At 45.5% G+C, this 15,686-nt stretch overlaps 1 protein-coding gene across 1 annotated transcript in view; it reads right to left on the reverse strand.

Moving 5' to 3' along the window:
• LOC117656005 (prostatic acid phosphatase-like) overlaps positions 1-15,686 on the reverse strand; it is a 118,584-nt gene that overhangs the window by 15,998 nt on the left and 86,900 nt on the right. Inside the window, 3 exon segments of the mRNA XM_087893678.1 lie at positions 3,997-4,011; positions 4,014-4,128; positions 15,239-15,343. Of these exon segments, the coding sequence (XP_087749804.1) occupies positions 3,997-4,011; positions 4,014-4,128; positions 15,239-15,343 (235 nt within the window).

Below are 15,686 nucleotides of genomic sequence, written 5' to 3' on the forward strand. Positions count from 1 at the left end.
TTAATTGATTTACAGTACTTATATAGCTTCCTAGTTCATATTAGGATTTCAAGGAGGTTACAACAATCTGTAAAAAAAATAGTTAAAAGTATATTTCCCTCAGGCACCAGGCCAGTCATCCCGCAGCTCAACCCCTATCCTAGTCCAATACTTGAGGAAAAAGTCGAAGTCTTCATGGCCTTCTGGTTGGTTAAAAGGACAGGGATCCCTTGGAACTCAGGTGGTAATCCATTCCAAAGGACTGGGGTGGCCACCATGAAAACATGCCTCTGAGTCCTTAAATGGCAACATTTAAGTGAGGAGAACAGAGGGCACCTTCCTATCTAACCAAATAGGACAGGCAGATGACTTTAGGGAGTCTGGCAAGTAACTTGATTCTGTGCTGTGTAGGACTTTAAAGGAAATAATCAACACCTTGAATTTCACCCAGAATGCAACTGGAAGCCAGTGCAGCTTATATTGCAGTAATGTGACTTGGATGACTGTGGGTCAGTCAGTCAAACAGTGCATGCTATTGCATTCTAGATCTATTGCAGCTTCCAAATGGCTTTCAAGGGCAGCCTCTTGTAGATGGAATGGGACTTTTCAGCTCAAACCCTTGGTCCTTCCTGTGTCTCCTCCAGGGTTTCTCCTCTGCGTTATTAGCCACAAGCTTCCCCCATCCTTTCGCCCTGTACATAGGCCATGGCCCCTCCATCCCAGTCCCTTCGCTGTGGCCCATTTGACGAAATATGGTTCACCCTGGGCTTTTGGTCACATGGGACAGTTCACAGCCAGCCAATCGGTGCAGGGGCTCGGGGGCTTTGGGAGTGGTGTTGCTTGGGGGGAGATGCTGCAGGAAGGGAAGGGGTGGAAGAGCGGGGGTGGGGTAAGCACAGCTGCAGCACAGCTACAGTTCAGAGGGAGGCTCAGGAGAGCCACCAACCCCCCCCCTTTGGCCAAAGTGCCTGAGACAAGGGCTGGTTCTCATCTCTTTGTCACAAAAGACAGGGGGAGGGGGGCTGTAGAGGACAAGGATCCATCAGGTGGGGTTCTGCCCCCCCCCGCCCCAGCCATTAGCCCCTCGCCTGTCAGGTCGGAGCCTCCTGAGGCGACTGAGAGCAGCGCAGGGGGGAGGGGGATTGTAGAGGATGAGGGATCCATCTATTGTGACCCAGACCCAAGTAAGTAGTAGGAAAATCAGTCAGTGAAAAAACACACAAACTTTATTCGAACAGCTGAGAATTACTTCATTCCCAGGGTCGTTTAACTAAATTAAAGCAAATTCCTCCCAACACAAATTCCTCAGTCCTATCGCAAACCTTGTCCAATTAGGCAAACTGCCAAAGGCCTTTCTTGGCAAATGGTCAGAAGTCACAGATACAAAAATAAATACAAGACGTAGACGAAGAAGAAGACAAAGCTACCAATGTTGTTTTCCAGCAAAGCCCAAACGCCGTTGCTGGTCTGTTTTAAGCTTTATGGGAGAGGCCAATCATCTCTTGGCCCTACTCCGGAGTTGTCCTCTTTGCTTGAGCTGCTCTTGCCTTCTGGCAGCTCTTCTCATGCATGCATTAGGAACAGGCTCCTCCTATTCCTCTGCCTCACTCCTATCAATCTCTGGAGGCTCTGGAGTCCGTACCTCACTTCCTGATAGCCCTGGCCCCATCTCTGCCTCTGATGCCGAGCCCTCATCTGGGCCTTCCTCAGCCTCCAGGACTGACCCATGTCCTTCCTCAGCCTCATTGCCATCTAACTCCGCTGCCAGCTCCGCAGGCTGCTGTGGACCACAACACCATCAGTTGGGGTTCCCAGGGCCTCTCCCTGTGGGGCTGGAAGGGGGCAAAGGTATTTCAAGAGCAGCACAGCATCCCAGAGGCCCCCCTTGGGCCACAGGTTTTTATTTGGCATTAAGGGTGAATCAGGTCACTTAATCTTATTAACTAACCAGAGTTAAAATGCACTGAGGTTAAATCTAAGTTGTCAAGACCTAAGCAAAGTTTTCCATAATTGAAAAGCTGTTTATTACTGAAAGGATAAAGCAAGCACCTGCTTTTTGCAGCATGAGAAAAGAGGTAGGAGGAAGAATAAGCTACTTAAAATTAACCATTTTTTTCTTAATATTTGTATTTAATCAAATATGAAATATTCTATTGTCTGAACAAAATTCTCCTCTGAGGGATGGGACAAGGGGAAGTGCTTAACATATATATCATAATGCCATCACACAAATGATGTAATTTATATACTTGCATTAGAAGTCAAAATATAACATGGAATTATATTATTATTTGCACTTTTGTAACTTGTGTTGTCATGATGTTCATATTATTGTTATATCATAATGGCTTATAACAGATATATTTGAACCACATGCCTATAGTTGGAAACCTTTTTATCTGTTCAGCTAGTTCCAAGAGATATTTGGAAAATATATGTTGTGTTGGCACCTTCGAAACTTCAAGAAATTTGGTTTACAATTCTATCAATTAAAATCCTTCTTTGATGATTACCCTCTATCGATTAAACCATCAGCTGTTGATTAGGGGATCAAAACTAATTAGAACATCAACCCAAGTGTTTTATGCAGTGGTGAAATCCATTTTTTTTACTACTGGTTCTGTGGGTGTGGCATGGTGTGGCAGGGGAAGGATCCTGCAAAATCTCCATTCCCTCCCCACTCTTGGGGGAAGGATCCTGCAGAATCTCCATTCCCACTCTACTCTGGGGCCAGCCAGAGGTGACATTTGCTGGTTCTCAGAACCTGCTGGATTTCACCCCTGCTTTACAGGCATATTTGAACCCTTTAATACTGGTTTTCTCAACCTCAGCTACTTTAAGATGTGTGGACTCCAACTCCCAGAGTTTCCCAGTCCCTGGGGAATTCTGGGAGTTGAAGTCCCCACATCTTAAAAGTGGACAAGGTTGAGAAATACTGCCTTGGAAAAAGAATCCAAGTTGCAAAAGGGATGTTTTCTTCTGCCTCGATTTTTCCCAAAGATTGCACTGCATATCTGGAAGGGAGTTTGGGAAGAGCATATAAGAGAACTGGAGCAAACGGGACATTTGGGGGAAAATTCTCACTTGACAAGGAAAGCCAACTGGAGATGATCAAGTCCTGCAGAAATGGCTACATGGAGGGTAACACTCACTGAAACAGATCCTCGACGCCAGAGCTGCAGGAGGCTGCTGAGAAGTGGCTTCATTATGGCATTTCCCAAAGAAAGAGCAACAACAGAAGTTTGGGGCTTTCAGGCTTCTACCATAAGTTCGGATTGGAAGAAACCGCGCCTTCCAATCCGTCCCCTTTTCTAACCTTAGAGTGTGGGGGGGGGGATCACCAGGGGCAAATCAATTGCACCAGAAAGGGGAAAGTTGTAGGCTTGTAACCAATGGAAGGAAAAGACCAGAGGGAGAGTTATATGCAATGGATAGAAATCGAAGCAAGCCTCTCACTTTTCCAGTTTCGCTTGATTGTTCTCTTGTAAGTGATAGTAAGATTTCAGAAAGTGGCTTTCAGATCAATAGCCATGCTGCTGTTTTCCCATCTAGAACACATTTTCCAAAAGCAGTTTATGAGTGTGGTGCATTTCTTTTTTTCCCTTTCTTTTGCCTTTTAAAAGCATTTTTAACTACCGGTTCCAGAGAATCGGTAGTAAAAAAATGGTAAAAAAGTTAAAAAAAAAAAGTTATAACGATTGCGTGTCACTCAGCTGATCGTCGGAACCTTTTAAAAAAACTTTTTAAACCATTTTTAACTACCGGTTCCGGAGAACCAGTAGTAAAACAATAAAAATACATTACTTAAAAAACACATAACTTCCTGGTTAAAACCAGGAAGTAACAACAACCGAGTAGATGGGCGGAGCCTCACACTGCCATCGTTACCAGTTCTCCGAACCACCTGCCACCATCGCTATTGGATCGCCCGATCCAGTCCGAACTGGGAGCATTTCACCCCTGGTTTTGTGATTCATTTCAGCAAGAATACATGATATAAAAATATATATTTGTTACCTCCTTGAAGCCGTGCTTTTCTTCTCTCTTGTAAATACCAAACAATGATGATAAGGACAATTCAGTAAGCTCTGTCAACTTTGTCATTACTTCTTCAGTTGCCCATTCAGGTACTGTATAATTGTGAATAGACTGCAATTTTAAAAAGTATGATATTAAATTCTTTGTCTGTTAGACGTTTGGATGTTTGGTTTGGTTCCCTTCACCTCAGTCTTCGGTAGTTGTTTAAACATGTATCAAACATGGATAGGTTTGCACATTACGCACGGCTATGATTTATTAAATCATGTTTGAACAAATGACAAATGGCTTGGCATGCATAATAGCATGTTAAGTTATAGACTATAGTTTAAAACCAGAACTGCTGGTTATTGCACTGTTATACTTTGTCCAAACAAAGCAAACCACACTTTAGTGTAATGTGTTTACTACATCAGGATCAGGTTCAATCTCATATTTAGAAGGAACCTCGGTAGTTGTTGATTTACAACAGTTCTTTTAATGACCCTTAGAACGGTATTGAAAAAACTGAATTATGTGTATTTTTAACATGACTATTGCAGCATCCCCATAGTCAAGGGATCAAAATTGGCAACTGATTTATACTTATGACAGTTACAGTGTCACCAGTCTTCTGACAAGCAAAGTCAATGGGAAAGCTAGATTCACTTACAACTATGATACTAATTTAATACCTGCAGTGATTCACTTGACAACTGTGACAAGAAAGATCATAAAAGGGGGCAATGCTCACTTAACAACTGTTTCGCTTAACAACATAAATTTTGGACACAGTTGGGTTGTAACTTGAAGACTATCTGTATTCTGGAGTCTAAAACAAAACAGGATGTTTCTGCAAGTAGTATATGTCACTGTAATTACAGCTAAAATCTGAAATGCTCTAGTTAGTCAAAAAACCTGGTTTCCACAGATCACATTGTCACCTAATCATTTTCCTGAATCGTTGCTCCGACAATCCATGCATGGGTATTTCACTTCTACTTGTTAGAGACTGAGTGCAAATATTTTTCCTCCATTGCCTTGACCACCGCCCCCCCCGGCCCCTGTTCTTCAGTCTTTTCACTCAGTCTAGTTGTTGAGACTTGAGTTGCCTTCTCTGATACAGAGACTTTACTTTTTCACCAAATTTATTTTATTTTCCCCTTTTTTCTGGTTTTCTGAGTACTATTGGACTTTGTCTTGTTTACTAATTGAGCTGCGCACCGTGGGACTTTGTAGAGGTTTGCCTCTCATCCTTAGCTGCTGGCGGCTGGTTTGGTGTTCCTGGGGCTCCAGGTTGGTGATGGCCGCCCTCGGGTTGTTTTTTCTTGGCAGCTTGTCGGAGTGCTGCCTGGCTGGATGCCTTTGACATTTGGATTGCCACTGGTGGTAGAGCTAGTTCCCAGCTTGCCAGCATAACCGCCTCCACCCCCGCAGCTCCTTTGACATCAAGGCGGCATTGGAGTCACTGCCCAAGACTGGAGCATACTCCACAACTGGAAAGAAGGCTTTGCGGCATTTGGAGGGCTTGTTTTTGCCTTTGCGCCATTTTTAGCTGGCTGGCAGGTTGCGGCGGCGCTGAGGGGAGATCTACAGCATGGGCCACCATTTTGATTGTTTTGGCCACAGCAGCGCTGACAGGAAGTTTCCCACTCACGGCCGCCATATTGTGCCTTTCGGCCACAGAGGCAAATTTTGGGGTTTGCTGCCTCACGTCTTATTTCTACCTGCCTTGACTCTGGGACTTTGAATTGATAGCCGAGCCAGTGAGCGAAGCGGTAGTTTTTTGGGGATGCTGTGACTCCTCTCACACCATTATTTGCTGCCTTGTGTGCCTGGACTGGGATCGCCTCACCGTTTCTACTGCCATCGATCGTGGGAGCATCTCCAGCATTCAAGGAAAGGTTTGCCAGTTGCGCTAAATGGGGATCAGTAGTCTTCCTCACTATTAAGGCCTTGGGCTTGGAAGAGGGTGTAAGAATTACATCATCAGTTCCCTTGGCTTACTGTAGAGCCTTTACCTTCCTGAATTGTCACCTTAGTTCCAAGGGTGGCTAGGGGTATTGACTATGGCTGATTCTGCTCTGTCTTCCGACATGGAGCATGAGGGTAGTCTAACTAGAATGGAAGCGACTACATCTAAGGCTTCTGCTTCCAAGCATCCTGGTTCCAGACACTCAAAAACAGGTTCCAGAAGCAAGTCACATACACGGCGGGCCTCTTTATCTGCGCCTCTAAAAAGAGCGACTGTGGTTGATGCCAATAGACGGCATAAAGCATTGGAACAACAATTTGACAAAGCCCAACGTGAGCACAGGCTGTTAGTCAATATGATGGGTATTTACAAGACCGCCTTCTGCCACCAATAGCCTCCCACCGGCCAGTACGCTCGCACACAGTGGGCCTCCTCAGGGTGCCATCCGCCAGACAGTGTCGGCTGGCGACCCCCAGGGGGAGAGCCTTCTCTGTGGCGGCGCCCACCCTCTGGAACAACCTTCCCCCAGAGATACGTACAATAACAGACCTCCGGATTTTTCGTCGGGTCCTGAAAACTTATTTATTTCAACTAGCTGGGCTGGCTTGATCCCACAGTTTTGAGTTAAATTTTAATTGATTTTAAATTGGGTTGTTTTAAATTACGGCCAAAAAAATATTTAATCATTTTAAACTGCTTTTAAATTTTGTATGTTCTGTTTTTATTTCGGCTGTTCACCGCCCTGAGTCCTATTGGAGAAGGGCAGTATATAAATGGAAATAAATAAATAAATAAATAAATAAATGATGACTCTGCCACCATTATTAGCTTACCTGAGCATGAAATATCTCCTCCATTGGCATCGGGAGGGGTCGGAGAGATGAGAGCCACACCCACTGGGGTGGATCTACCTGACCATGTCAGGCCACTTTTTGGGGTTTCCAATGCAGGACCCGAGTTTCTCCCTCCGTGCAGACGCTGGGGGATCCTTTCCCTTCGGTAATTAGCTGTAGAGCCCCGGAGGCGACATTTACCCCAACTGCAGCTGGTCTCCATGCTGGGGAGGGACAATGTGCTGGTCCAGCTCTGGACCTCCAAAATATGGTTTCTGAGGCTATTCCTGCATCTTTGCGGCTAGAATTCAACATGCTACACACGTGGCCCCGACCAGCACCGCTGTTAAACCACAGGTGCCAGCGGCAGCATCTAGCATTTCTGGATCACCTTCAGCACAGGAATCCATTCATAGTGAGGGCTCTTTACAGGACAAGGACTATTTCGGAGAATTAGACCTTTCTGAAGATGAAGGGATGGCACCGGACATGCCAGCTTTTCCAGGTCTGTTTTGGCTGTCACTCAGCAAATCTCTCCTACATAAGGTGAAAGTGACAACTAATATGGATATAGTGACGACCTCAGTTTCCCAGGCCCCGGATACTTTCGGTCCTCATGAAAATTTATTCAGAAATGGAAGCTCATGGCGGCTCCATATAAGGGGGCTTCTCTCTTCGGTGCGGAGTTGGATCCAATATTGATTGAGGGACGGGATAAGAAGAAGGTTCTCCCTTCGTCTTACAAGAGACCAGATCACGGTACACACCTTATTCACCGAAGCAGCCCTTTTGATCTGACTCCAATGATCTGACTTCCAATGATCATCTTTCCAGGGATCCTCCCAATATTCGGACAGATCAGCATTTCAAAACCGTGCTCGACATCGGCCACAATCCAAGAGACCTTTTCGTGGTGGGGGCTCCTGTCCCTTCCACTGTGGCAAGTGACTCTCTGCCTACCGTCCCCATAGGGGTTGATTCCAGCATTTTTATCATCTATGGGAGGCCTCCATGACCGACGCCTGGATTCTACGCACCGTCCGCTTCATTCTCACTCTGGAGTTCTACTCCAGTCCTCCAAACTGTTATATTCAGTGTCTGGTACTATTTCATCCCATAAAGAAACAACTCATGGATCTCGAGATTCAACATCTTCTGGACATTGAAGCAATCGAACCGGTACCAAAGGACCATCCTCTTCCTGGTGCCCAAAAGTTCAGGTGGCTGGAGGGGGATATTGAATCTAAAGCAGCTGAATCTTTATGTTTTATACAGGCTCTTCAAAATGCACTCCCTCAGCTCCATCTTGGGGTGCATACGAGAGGGAGACCTGCTACAGTCCATAGACCTCAAGGAAGCATATCTACATGTGCCAATTCATCCGATGCACCGGCGATGCATATGCCAACCATCACTATCAGTACCGAGCCATGCCTTTTGGCCTTTCATCGGCCCCGCGAACGTTCACCAAACTGTTGGCACCAAACAGCCTCGATCCACATGGTTTCAGTACGCATGGTGGCCTACCTGGACCACATTTTTGTCTTCTCCGGTACAGGCAATCCGAGACAGTGCAATAGTGATTCACATGCTTCAGAGTCATGGATTCACACTCAACACGGAAAAGAGTCTTCTACAGCCATTTACCCAAATACTCCATTCAGGGGGCAGTGATCGACTTGATCCAGGGCCAGGTTTATCTGTCGGCCGTTTGCCAAGTCAGTATCAAGAACTTGGTAGTGCAAATATTGTCACAACAGACTCTTCCAATAATTCTTCTATCCCAATTGTTAGGAAAGATGATTTCCTGTCTTGCAATCGTATGCTGGGCACGGCGACACACCCGTCCACTTCAGTGGTTTCTTCTGCTGTTTCAACGACAGGGATGCAGCAACTCCACGAGCAAGGTAGTGGTTCCGCCTCGCATTCGTCTCTCCCTCCACTGGTGGATGTCGGCGGCTCTTCAAGCCGGGTGCATGTTCCATGAACCAGAATGAATCCCGTTAACATCGGACACCAGCCTTATGGTTGGGGGGCTCATCTACATTCTCAATTGGCTCAGGGCCAATGGACCCAAGCGGAAAGAACAAGCGGTATAAATTGGCTGGAGTGCGGGCAGTTCGCCTTGCTCTTTGTCATTTTCGGGATGAGGTCTCAGATTGCCATGTGCTCATTCTGACCAACAACATGGCCACGAAGGCCCATATAAATCGACAAGGCGGCACACATTCCAAGTCACTGATGGACGAGGTGGAACATCTGATGTGCTGGGCCGAGAGGAACACTCTCTCGTTGAGAGTGGAGCATATCTCCGGTGAGTCCAACCTTCGAGCGGACTGGCTCAGCAGGGCCCGCATAGATCCCTCGGAATGGAAACTCCACCCTCAGCTCTTTTTGGAGATGACATGCAAGTTCGGCATGCCCCTAGTCGACCTCTTCACCACTCCCAAAAATTCACAGCTTCCGAGGTTTTTCTCACAGTTTCCAACCATCAGCGCGGAGGGTTACAATGCTCTCTGCTGTCCTTGGCCTCGAGGACTGCTTTATGCGTTCCCTTTAATTCTGCTAATTCCAAGGGTCCTACAGAAGCTGCTACTCGAATGGGCGGGAGCCACCGCATTGGCCTCGCAGGGCCTGGTTCGCCAACTTGGTAGGTCTGTCTGAATCACGTCCTTGGAGAATTCCTCAGGACTGGATTTCGCTCAGCCAGGGGATCGTTCTCCACCCGGAGCCAGAGTGGCTCCAGTTGACCTTCTGGCACTTGAGAGGATCCTCCTGAGGAAGGACAACATCTCCGGAAAAGTGATCACCACCATTCAGGAGTCCAGGTGTGCCTCGACGGTATGGATTTACAATGCTTTGTGGAAGGCCTTCTGTCTGTGGTACTCTGCCCGTTACGTTGATCCCACATCAGCAACAGTGCTGGATGTTCTTGAGTTCTTGCAGGCGGTAGGATAAAGGACTAGCACCAACTACTCTCCATTGCCAAGTTGCAGCCTATGACTCTCCCCGATCTCTTTCTCACAATCCTTGGATTCATTCCTTTCTTCAAGGGGCTACCAACCTGCGACCACTTATTGTGCATCGCTATCCAATGTGGGATCTCCCCTTGATGGCTTCCCCATTTGAGCCACTCAGCTCCATCAGTCTCCGCTTCTTGTCCTTCAAGGTTGCCTTTCTCCTGGCTGTGACATCCGCAAGAAGGATTTCTGAACTGGCTGCTCTCTCCATTAGGAAAGATCTCTGCATTTTTCACTCCAACCATGTTGTCCTTCATCTGGATCTGGCCTTTGTTCCCAAAGTTAATTCCCACTTTCATCAGGCCCAAGAGCTCTTTCTCCCGGATTTCTGTCCGGACCCTCGCCACAAACTGGAAAGACGATGGCATACTTTAGATGTATGCAAGGTCCTCAGACATTATATTAGGCAGACGGCTTTGTTTAGACAGACGGAAGCCTTGTTCGTCTCTTTTCATCCTGCTTCTATGGGTCAAAAAGTTTCTTCAGCTACCGTGGGCAGGTGGATCAAGGCTTGTATTTCCAAAGCCTATGAACTAAAGGGCAGCCCCTTGAGTCTTAGCTCATTCTACTCGCAGTGCTGCCATCTCTGCCGCTTGGGCTACCCAGGCATCTATAGATGATATTTGTAGGGCGGCCACTTGGTCGTCATTAACCTCCTTTTTTAGACACTACAGGTTAGATGCTTATGCCTCGGCTGAGGCGTCATTTGGTAGGAGGGTTTTGCAATCCGTAATATCCACCCATGGCCAGGGGTTTGGTCAGGCCCCTGCCCAGGGTCTTTAAGTTTGGGTATATCCCATGTGTGGATTGTCGGAGCAGCGATTCAGGAAAACAGACATTGGCTTATCTGAACGTCCCTTTTCTGATCGCTGCGATGACAATCCAACCCACCCGTTGGCCTTCCTGTGTCCTGACCGGGTTGGGATTTTCTTTCTGATTTTTCTTCTGCAGGGTTCCTGCGGGCTGTGCCTTCGTACCGGGCCTACCATGGGAGGTGTTCCTTGTTGATATCTTCTGCCTGCTACGCCTTTGTGAAAAGACTGAAGGACAGGAGCCAGGGGGCGTGGTCAAGGCAATGGAGGAAAAGTCTTTGCACTCAGTCTCTAACAAATAAAAGTGAAATACCCATGCGTGGATTGTCAGAGCAGCGATTCAGGAAAATGATCAGGTTTCCACAATGTGATCTGTGGAAACCAGTTTTTTTGACTAACTAGAGCATTTCAGATTTTAGCTGTAATTACAGTGAGATATACTACTTGCAGAAACATCCTGTTTTGTTTTAGAATACAGAATACAGATAGTCTTCAAGTTACAACCACAACTGTGCCCAAAATTTATGTTGTTAAGTGAAACAGTTGTTAAGTGAGAGAAATAAGGATTATTCCTGTAAAAAGTATAACCTGAGCTATGCCATTTTAAGTGCCTTTTTGCACCTTGTATAACCTGATTATATAATTTAGCTAAAGGAACATAATAAGATTTAAGAAGATGAGAAAAGGAACTGTGTAATTCCTGTATATGTTCTTAAAAGCTGATGTATGTTCGTAAAATCTGCTTGTTTTGCAGGATATATTCTTCTGGGTCACTGTTCCCTTGTTAATAAGGGGAAGTACGCATATAATGATATCACAAGCATAAGCAATATTTTTGTGTGGGGTATTTTTTACTAGAAAGATGGGGAGTTTCCAGGGGGCAAAACATGTGCTAAATATGTTATATAAGATCTGAAACTGGGCTCTAGGGACTTACTTACATCCTGTTGTATTAGATCTATGTATCCTGAAATTTGTATATAAGATCCGTAAGTAGAAGGCTTAATTGCTTTCTCTTCCTATGAGAGAAAGACACTTTGCAAAGTTATAATAAACTCCTGTCTTGGTCTGTTCATAGTCTCTGTTTTTATTCCTAAAAAGGTACACGCTGGTTTCCTGAATACCACATTAAGTGAGCATTGCCCCCTTTTATGACCTTTCTTGTCACAGTTGTCAAGTGAATCACTGCAGGTATTAAATTAGTATCATAGTTGTAAGTGAATCTAGCTTTCCCATTGACTTTGCTTGTCAGAAGATTGGTGACACTGTAACTGTCATAAGTATAAATCAGTTGCTGATTTTGATCCCTTGACTATGGGGATGCTGCAATAGTCATGATAAAAATATTGTCGTCGCAGCGATCAGAAAAGGGACGTTCAGGTAAGCCAATGTCTGTTTTTTAAATTTCTCTTGCCTCCTGTAGCTTTGGAGTTGGTTTTCAATTTTTGACAGAATGCCAGCAGCCCCCTAATAGGAAATTTAGACTTTATTTCCTTACTCAATAACTTCACTCACTAAACAAACTGTAGCTGTTAGATTAGAATAGTACATGAAATCAATAAAACAAGGATTGTACATAGAACAATATCAGACCTCTGAAAAGTATAAGCATGCATATGTACTCAGTACTTGGTTTGGGCCCTTTTTGCATCAATTACTGCCTCAATGCGGTGTGGCATGGATGCTATCAGCCTGTGGCACTGCTGAGGTGTTATGGAAGACCAGGATGCTTCAATAGTGGCCTTCAGCTCTTCTGCATTGTTTGGTCTCATGTCTCTCATCTTTCTCTTGGCAATGCCCCATAGATTCTCTATGGGGTTCAGGTCAGGCGAGTTTGCTGGCTAATCAAGCACAGTAATCCCATGGTCATTGAACCAGGTTTTGGTACTTTTGGCAGTGTGGGCAGGTGCCAAGTCCTGCTGGAAAATGAAGTCAGCATCCCCATAAAGCTCATCTGCGGAAGGAAGCATGAAGTGCTCCAAAATCTCCTGGTAGACGGCTGTGTTGACTCTGGACTTAATGAAACACAGTGGACCAACACCAGCAGATGACATGGCTCCCCAAATCAACACAGACTGTGGAAACTTCACACTGGATTTCAAGCATCTTGCAATGTGTGCCCCTCCATTCTTCCTCCGGACTCTGGGTCCTTGGTTTCCAAATTAGATGCAAAAGTTGCTCTCATCAGAAAAGAAGACTTTGGACCACTGAGCAACAGACCAGTTCTTATTTTCTTTAGCCCAGGTAAGACGTTTCTGACATTGTTTGTTTTTCAGGAGTGGCTTGACAAGAGGAATACGACATTTGAAGCCCATGTCCAGGATCCGTCTGTGTGTGTTGGCTCTTGATGCACTGACTCCAGCCTCAGTCCCCAACTTGTGAAAGTCCCCAACACTTTTGAATGGCCTTTTCCTGACAATCCACTCCAGGCTGCCGTCATCCTTGCTGTTTGTGCATCTTTTTCTTCCACACTTTTCCCTTCCACATAACTTTCTATTAATGTGCTTTGATACAGCACTTTGGGAACATCCAACTTCTTTTGCAATTACCTTTTGAGGCTTTCCCTCCTTATGGAGGGATTCAATGATGGTTTTCTGCACAACTGTCAGGTCACAGTCTTTCCCATGATTGTGATTCCTACTGAACCAGACTGAGAGGTCATTTAAAGGCTCAGGAACCCTTTGCAGGTGTTATGGCTTAATTAGCTGATTAGAGTGGGACACTTTGAGCTTAGAATATTGAACCTTTTCACAATATTCTAATTTTCTGAGATTGTGAATTTGGGGTTTTTATGAGCTGTAAGCCATAATCATCAAAATTATGACAAATCAAGGCTTGAACTATCTCGCTTTGCGTATAATGCTTTGAGTCCTCAGTACCTGGAGGAAACGTCTTATCTAGATCCGTTCCAGTCTGGTTTCAGGCCCAGGCACAGCACGGAAATGGCATTGGTCACGTTGGTTGATGATCTCTGGAGGGCTCGGGACAGGGGTTGCGCCTCTGTTCTGGCCCGGTTAGACCTCTCAGTGGCTTTTGATACCATCGACCATGGTATCATGCTGCACTGGTTGGAAGAGTTGGGGATGGGGGGGCACCATGTTACGGTGGTTCTCCTCCTTTCTCTCAGACCGGTCGCAGTTCATGTTGGCAGGGGGGCAGAGGTCGACCTCGAGGCCTCTTATATGTGGAGTGCCTCAGGGGTCGGTCCTCTCGCCCCTCCTGTTCAACATTTATGTGAAGCCGCTGGGTGAGATCATCCGTGGCTTTGGGGCGAAGTACCACCAGTACGCTGATGACACCCAGCTGTACATCTCCACCCCAGGCCACCCCAACGATGCCCTTGAAGCGATGTCCTGGTGCCTGGAGGCTGTGCGGATCTGGATGGGGAGAAACAGGATCAAGCTCAACCCTTCCAAGACTGAGTGGCTGTGGTCCCGGCATCCCGATATAGTCAGTTGACTCCATCACTGACTATTGGGGGCGAGTCTTTGGCCCCCTTGGAGAGGGCTCGCAATCTGGGAGTCCTCCTGGATACGCAGCTGTCCTTGGAGGAACATCTGACGGCTGTTGCCAGGGGGACTTTTTGTCAGGTTCGCCTGATCCGCCAGTTGCGACCCTTTCTTGATCGGGATTCCCTGTGTACAATCACTCATGCCCTCATCACCTCTCGCCTGGACTACTGCAACACTCTCTACATGGGGCTCCCCTTGAAGGGCACCCGGAGGCTCCAACTGGTCCAGAATGCGGCCGCGCGGGTAGTCACGGGAGCTGCATGGCGCTCCCATATAACACCACTCCTGTGTGAGCTGCACTGGCTCCCAGTGGTCTTCCGGGTGTGCTTCAAGGTGTTGGTTATCACCTTTAAAGCGCTCCATGGCATAGGACCTAGTTATCTTCGAGACCGCCTGCTGCTACCGACGGCCTCCCATCGACCTGTGCGCTCCCACAGAGAGGGCCTCCTCGGGGTGCCATCAGCCAAACAATGTAGACTGGTAACCCCCAGGGGGAGGGCCTTCTCTGTGGGGGCACCTACCCTCTGGAATCAGCTGCCCCCAGAGATAAGGAGAATCTAAAACCTCGGTGCCTTCCGCTGTGCCTTTAAAACCTTCTTTTTCCAGCAAGCCGGGCTGGCCTAATTTTTTTAAGTGTTTTTAATTGTTTTGTCTATCGTTTTTAATTAATGGGGCCAAATTTATATATATCTTTTTAATTGTATTTTAATATTTGTACTTGATGTTTTTACTTGGCTGTTCACCACCCTGAGTCTTCAGGGAGAAGGGCGGTATACAAATTCAAAATAAAATAAATAAAAAATAAATAAAATAATGAGTCTATTTCATATATTAGTTTCACCTTTTAAGTTGCATTACTGAAATAAATGAACTTTTGCATGATATTCTAATTTTTCGAGTTTCACCTGTAATTGTTAAGCTCTTATACTTCATCAGCATATTCTATGATTTCCTAATCCACAGTGCTTGATCTTACTACTGTTTCCTATATACATTTAAATCTTACTTAATAATTTAAAATAAATTTAGTTCTATCTTTTGAGACAGTACAAATAAGTAACTGCAATATTAATTTATTTTAAAAACATACGTCACAAAATAGTGTATCTTGTACATGCCAGATTTTAAAATTCATGGGATACTTGAGAACAGAAGCATTATATCCTGAATAATAAGCTACTGTTTTGATGAATTCCTGAAAAGAGTTAAGAATAGCATCCTTAAAAGGCAAAGCAGCACACCAAGATACATGCTCAGTTGTGATATGATGTACAGGACTACAACAGTATTGTATACAAGTATGTTCAAATCAGATTATAGTTCTTAGAACTAAATAATCTACAGAACTAAATAATCTTCATGTGAATAATCTAATCACATGAAATTGAGTTGATCTTCAACTCCCATAATACTCAACCAAAAGCAAATCAAATCTGGAATTATGCGACTGCAGGGCTAAGATATCTGGACGGTATTAGGTTGAAAAAACCTGCTGTTGACCAGCATTATTGCCTATGTTATATGTTAAAAGTTGAGAT

The sequence above is a fragment of the Pantherophis guttatus genome, chromosome 4 (assembly GCF_059756535.1).
Source record: "Pantherophis guttatus breed Tessera chromosome 4, ASM5975653v1, whole genome shotgun sequence".
NCBI lineage: Eukaryota > Metazoa > Chordata > Lepidosauria > Squamata > Colubridae > Pantherophis > Pantherophis guttatus.